The sequence below is a fragment of the Cryptomeria japonica genome, chromosome 4 (assembly GCF_030272615.1).
Source record: "Cryptomeria japonica chromosome 4, Sugi_1.0, whole genome shotgun sequence".
In the NCBI taxonomy this organism is placed as follows: domain Eukaryota; kingdom Viridiplantae; phylum Streptophyta; class Pinopsida; order Cupressales; family Cupressaceae; genus Cryptomeria; species Cryptomeria japonica.
Window position 1 is genome coordinate 136,051,415 of NC_081408.1, and position 5,941 is coordinate 136,057,355.

Sequence of the window (5,941 nt, forward strand, 5' to 3'; positions counted from 1 at the left end):
GCCTTCCTCACACTTAGGAAGTAAGAATAATTTATATCTACTAGAAATGGCTCATGAGTTCCTTATTCATAAGTCTATTTTTGTTGTCTCTTCATCATGACATGCATATGTATATGTATATGTATATGTATATATATCTTCATCCTTTACATCACGAGCCTTACTAAGTTCACATGTTGCCCCGAGTTCATTTCTATTGAAATAGTAGACAATTCAGTATTACCAACACTAAGAAAATTGTCTCTCCTTTTGCAAAATTACATATCTATGAGAATGATGAAATGGATCATCACTTCATTTTTCTTAATGATATCCAAGTCACTTTCCACTTGATCATGTTGCCAAATTATCTATTATGATACTTCCATTAGTACATGTATTTAATATCACAACCTAGAGTTTGACAGGGGTAAGATAAAAAAATATAGTGGGATAAAATTTTCAAACAATATATGGGTGGCTACAAGAAGTTGAGTCCCACTTTTGGGCAAAAAGTGGAAGTATCTTTGCTGCCAACAAGGCAGCCTCCTTGCCTCTATCACTATAATCATAGTCTCTACCACTTAATGACTCCTTTATTATTTCTATTTCTCCTCTCACGGTTTACTCCATTGGCTTGGTCATCAAATTTATCATTTGACTGTGCAAATCATCCATGTTTTTTGCCATAAAAAATGGGTGCTCTTTGAGCGTCTGATTCTCCTCCTCTAATCTCGCAATGAGGTTATGGTCATCAATGGTGCTCACGAAACCCCTGGGTCTATCAATCTCCACGTCCTCCTCCTTGCATACGTTATGAGCTTGAATCTGCATAACCATGTTGGATTTCTTCCTCTCATTACTCTCAATCATGGCAGCCATTGCCACAGGCTCATGATTTCTCATATGACCGCCAAAATCTCATTCCTCTTGGAAAAACGTGAGAGAGTCCAGGTTATCCTAGTCTTCAATCGAAAAATCCTTGGGTCTATCAGAACCCTCGCTGTTAAGATTCAACGAGATGAAAAGGTATGCCATCACAGATTGACTCAAACCATTTTCCAAGTGCTGCTCCAAATCCATATGTTGCTCTGTCTCCAAGTATTCCTCCATGTTAAATGAGTTTTTGATATTTCTTGTAGAAGCTGGTGTACTACCTTCAATCAATGCATTCCACTTTGCCTCTATTTGTGCAATCCGCAACAATGAATCACTCTCTTATTTGTTTTGAAATCTAAATTTCTCAAAGATCATATGCTCAACCTCTCTGAAGTCTTCTAGATCTTGCGCAACCTTGAGCTCTATTGCACTCGTGGGATCTTCAGTCACCAGACACCTCAAATCTTCTTGTGGATTCTTTCCACCAAAGAAAGACTTTCCTATCAACAAGACATGCATTTTTGTGAGGAAAGAATCATTTGCTAGGAGCTTCCCATCACTTTCCTCTTGCTGAAATATAGTCTCTTCAGAAAAATCCCATTCTTTCTCAAAGTTATATTTTTTAATATTCATCATGAGACACAAAACCATCAACTTCTGGTCCATACAAATCAGTTTGTCTGCGAGTAGGAGATTCTCTTCCTTCAACCTCATAATTTTTTCTTTTTCATAATCCTCCCAAGTCTTTGTCTCAACTTCCTCAACTTCATCCTCACTTGCTTCAACGTCTTCCTCTTCAACATCCTCTTTTTCAATCGAATCAAGATTATCAAAAATTCTTCAATAACAAAATCAAAGTCATCATCTTCCTCTTCCATCTCTGCGCAAACCAATCTGGCTTTGATACCAATTGTGAAGATTAAAACACCATATACTCTACAGGTCAACTGCCTTTATTTCTTAATTCAATTAAATAAAGGTACTTATTTAAAAAGGTGAACAACCATGCAGAATTTTCTAAACAAAAGGATTCGAATCCCCACGTTTACAGTCACATGAAACAGAACAAAATAGCCCCCTACCGGCTTTACTTGGATGGGAAAATGGAGGATAGGTTTGTGGATCGAATCCCAATTACTGCAAAAGGTGTTTGTGTAGAGTAGATAAATTATTTTTGTTTTTAAAGTCATTTATAATTATGCGACAAATTACTTGTATAACGAATAAGTGGGCTTACTTTTCTAATCTATCTTTCCATTATATCAAATAAATTTAAATAAAGTAAACAAGATTGAAATCCATGAAACATTCATAAATAGCCTTAACCAAGTTTAAGGACTAGAAATCGCGTATACAAATTGTCTTAAATCTATATAAAGGACTGCAACTTGTGAATCTAGGAAATCAGCATCATGTTTTCAACCAAAATTACTTCTCTTCAAGACTATTTTTAGCAGTTGTTGTTTCCTTCTTTGCATAAATAGCTACAGCTTCCCATGCAGCAGTTTTGTTTATTTCTGGTATTGGCTTGAACCAATCAATGTCTACTTCTTCCTCTATTACATCTTTTATATGATCTATACCAGTCTCCACATAAATGTCGTGAAATTCTGGGATGACATCCAGTGGAAGAGATATTGGATCTAGTATTTGAATTGCATTCCAAAGAATATGTAACACATGACCTGATGCTTCCATGTAGTCAGCAGTGATGAGAGCAGCTTCCTCGCCATATCTGTGAGAAAGAGCAAAGACAAGAAATTAATATTTAACAGCAATCTAATACTGATGTTTATGTAATGAAATAAAACAATAAAGAGCGTAGAGAGAACCTGTTAAACATAAGTGAAGCTATCACACTGGCAAAGTTTTTAAATACTTCTTTGGATCCAAGTTTCAATGCCACAATAATCCTTCCTGCCCAAGTTAAAAATAATCCCAAGTCATCTAAATGGTAAATGATCCTACAAATTGTAAGTTTAAATTGAAATTTGAGCCCAAGTCACCTCATTCCAACTCCTTCCAACTAGTCATATAAAATTTTGTTAACTTTCATTCTAAGATGTTGCATATAAAGAAATTGCAATTTTAAATTGAAATGTGAACCCAAGTCACCTACCTCCAACTAGACATTAGACATTATGATAGATGAGAGCATAAATTTTTCTTAACTTTCTATGTTAAGATCTCGTATTTAAAGACATACCCAAATGAAGATCTCAAACCATCAAAGAAGCACCTACAAGCTCTTGTTCCACTTCACATTATCAAGTATGAAGTATTCATAAAGCATTAAAATTGCATCATGCACTTAACTATATAAGGTTTTTATATGGAGTAAGAAAGAGTATAAACAATTTGGTGCCCACCAACAGCTATCGAAAGTTCTACCGTTGCTGCTCCGAATGGTAATTTCTTCACAAGATTCCTGCTCCATTCAAAATGTAAGAAAGGAACAGTCAGCAGCCCATTTATCTTTTTTATAATTCCCGTTGGCTTTGTCGTCGACCAATCCACCGTTCTCAACAGCTTAACGGTCCTGCAGATTGTGAAGAAAGGCAAGCAACAAAATTCTGGGAATTCAGTCGAAAGAAAACACCAAGCGAAAAAATATATTGAAAGTTTAGTAATGTGCTAAGTTTCCTAATATGCATTATATACAAAATACCCTTTTAATACATATTTGTGAGGTCGACTGATCTTGGCTGGTTTCTTGGTGGGTTGGATCTTGGTGGCCAAATCATCCTTAACACGATTTTGTAACGCAATAATTATGCAAGCAAAGAGATGAATTGCTTTTACACAGGAATCCGTAGTCTCCCTTATTGGATATGCTAGTAGCCCTCTAACTCTCTGCCCTTCAGCCATCTATCTCTCCCTTAGATTTCTCCAGAAAGGAAACGGGCCTTGGCTTGAAGAAGATAAAGGAATCCTTCTGAATTAAATAGACTTAAATGACTGTTCAAACAACACCTACACCGATCAAGCAGCAATGTTAAAAAGAAGACGGGTTTTGCGAATTGAAATTTCTTATGTAAACGTTGGCTTCAGCTTTATTTATAGATCTCTCAAGAGCCGTTTAAGAAAGCAGCGCAAAGAACATTTCAACTCCTTCCGGGTCTTTTCCTTGCAATGTCTTTGCAGCCACCGAATAAGCATCCGACAAATGAAAAGATTGTCTTCGCTGTATAGTTTACTTGAGGCTCTTCTCCCAACGTACACGATAAGGTTAAAAGAAAGCTTCTCTGTTGTTTCATTTCATTAATATAGGAAACCCTCACCAGAAAAGTTCTACACGATAAAGTTTTGATGAAGAAGGAAACATCAAGGAAGCGGGGTTTGTACCTGGAAAGTCAGTAAACGACAGGGCAGGAATCTTCTCGGATGTCGAAAACGAACAAAATACTTTTCAACAGCTAGGAAATATCGGGGAAGATTATTGCCTTGAAATTTCTCAAGTTTTCGAATATGACGGGAAGATTCCACCAGTCACTGCTCTGATTGCTTCAATGACGGACCCGAAGTTGTCTATGGGCGGATAGAAGTCGATTTCATAGTTTAATTTATTATAAGTCTTAACTTATACCGGATTCGAATCACTTCATCCATTAAGATTTAATAATTGCTTCCTGGGCGGAACGACTTTGTCGAACACTTCATCCATTGAGTGTTTATAATTGCTTAGAGGATGGAAGAGCAACTTCGTCGAAAACTTCATTCATCATATAAGGGGTTAATATACACATTCCGAGACACATGTTGGGCCTTGGACTATCCGAAGTTAAATTCAAAAGTCATATTTCAATTTTATATAGAGTGGGAATGTGGTTTGGATTTTTATTTTATTTGATGATTATATTTGAAACTTTAAATTTGTTCGAGTATGGTTTTGGTCTTATTTTTATTTAAATTTTAAATTTGTTCTATAGTATGGTTTAGCCTTATTCTTAATTGTATTAGATTATTTGGTTTTTTTCTTGGATTTTTTTAGTCATTGATCTCAATGTCATTTGACAACTTTTTTTTTTATATATAATTTTATAGAATCAAAACAATATTTCAGATTTTATTTTTTTTAAATGATTGTAGAAATATATATAATGATCAATATTTCACTATTTTGGGATATATATATTTCACAATACATGTGAGCGATAGGTGTGAAGCTTTCACATAATCGTGTATATAAAAATTTAAATAGGATTATATTTGATAGTCATATTTAATCTTATTTAAATTTTAAATTTCTACCATAAACAACTGATTATACCAAACACAAATCAAGATAGCTCACTTGCGAAACAAAAACACCACCAGAGAAGCACACTAAAAATACTGCACGAACCGTATAATCATGTCCACTAAATTGCAACAAAAACTTCAACATATTTGGAAGCCACCAAAGACTTTCCAGACCAGTCTAACATACACCTTTACTATCAGAGAATAGTAACAACTAACTTTTGCAATCCAAAACTATTTAAATAATGTTTCTTGCATACATGAAAAACACTTTCTTCCATATTGCCACAACCAACACAAAAACGTCAAACTCAACTGCAACACCCGACACAAAACAAAAATTAGAATCCATCTGAACAACCAAGTTTGACATCAATGACAACCATACAAACTCATATTTCCAACAACATGCTCCTATTAGCATTCCCTCACTGTCTTTATCTCCCTCAAACTCTAGACCTATAGACCTCTCTCGATCACCCTTTTTATGATCCATTTTTACCTCTCTCTATATCACTCCCTCCTCTATCCCCCAAGATCTAGCACTACCTATGTACTTCTGTCTCTTTCCCTTTACTCACTACTATATGTCTCCTCTCTCCTTACACACGTCCCCCTCACTCTCTCCCTACCTCTTTCTTTAAGTCTCTCCCACCACCTCTCCCTTTGTACCTCACCTTCCCTCCTTACCCTTATATCTATCCTTCTATCCCTCCCTCTTCTCTCTCCATCTCTTATTGTCTCCTCCCCCCTCTCTTTGTTCTCTCAAACACTACCTCTCCCTCTCATCCTCTCTTTCCCTATCATTGGTCTCTCCTTTCCCCTTATCTCATTACCAACC

The 5,941-nt window shown here is 35.8% G+C and overlaps 1 protein-coding gene across 2 annotated transcripts; it reads right to left on the bottom strand.

Moving 5' to 3' along the window:
* Positions 1-2,135: 2,135 nt before the first annotated feature.
* On the bottom strand, positions 2,136-4,411 carry LOC131051648 (uncharacterized). Of its 2 annotated transcripts, none has more exons than XM_057986215.2 (4): positions 3,538-4,411; positions 3,228-3,397; positions 2,691-2,775; positions 2,136-2,593 (listed from the first exon to the last, which is right to left on the bottom strand). In XM_057986215.2, the coding sequence occupies exons 1-4, from the start codon at positions 3,600-3,602 to the stop codon at positions 2,287-2,289; spliced, it is 627 nt and encodes a 208-aa protein (XP_057842198.1). In that variant the 5' UTR covers positions 3,603-4,411; the 3' UTR covers positions 2,136-2,286. The 2 variants fall into 2 exon arrangements, with proteins under 2 accessions (XP_057842198.1, XP_057842197.1); XM_057986214.2 differs by having other exon boundaries at positions 3,527-4,407.
* Between the last annotated feature and the right edge of the window lie 1,530 nt (positions 4,412-5,941).

Excerpts from the sequence above, each read along its gene's own strand:
- LOC131051648 (XM_057986214.2), bottom strand. The coding sequence starts at position 3,726 with ATGGCTGAAGGGCAGAGAGTTAGAGGGCTACTAGCATATCCAATAAGG. Across the intron at positions 2,776-3,227 it reads AGAACTTTCGATAGCTGTTG|GAAGGATTATTGTGGCATTG; the intron begins GTGGGCACCAAA and ends TAACTTGGGCAG. Across the intron at positions 2,594-2,690 it reads GCTTCACTTATGTTTAACAG|ATATGGCGAGGAAGCTGCTC; the intron begins GTTCTCTCTACG and ends TCTTTCTCACAG.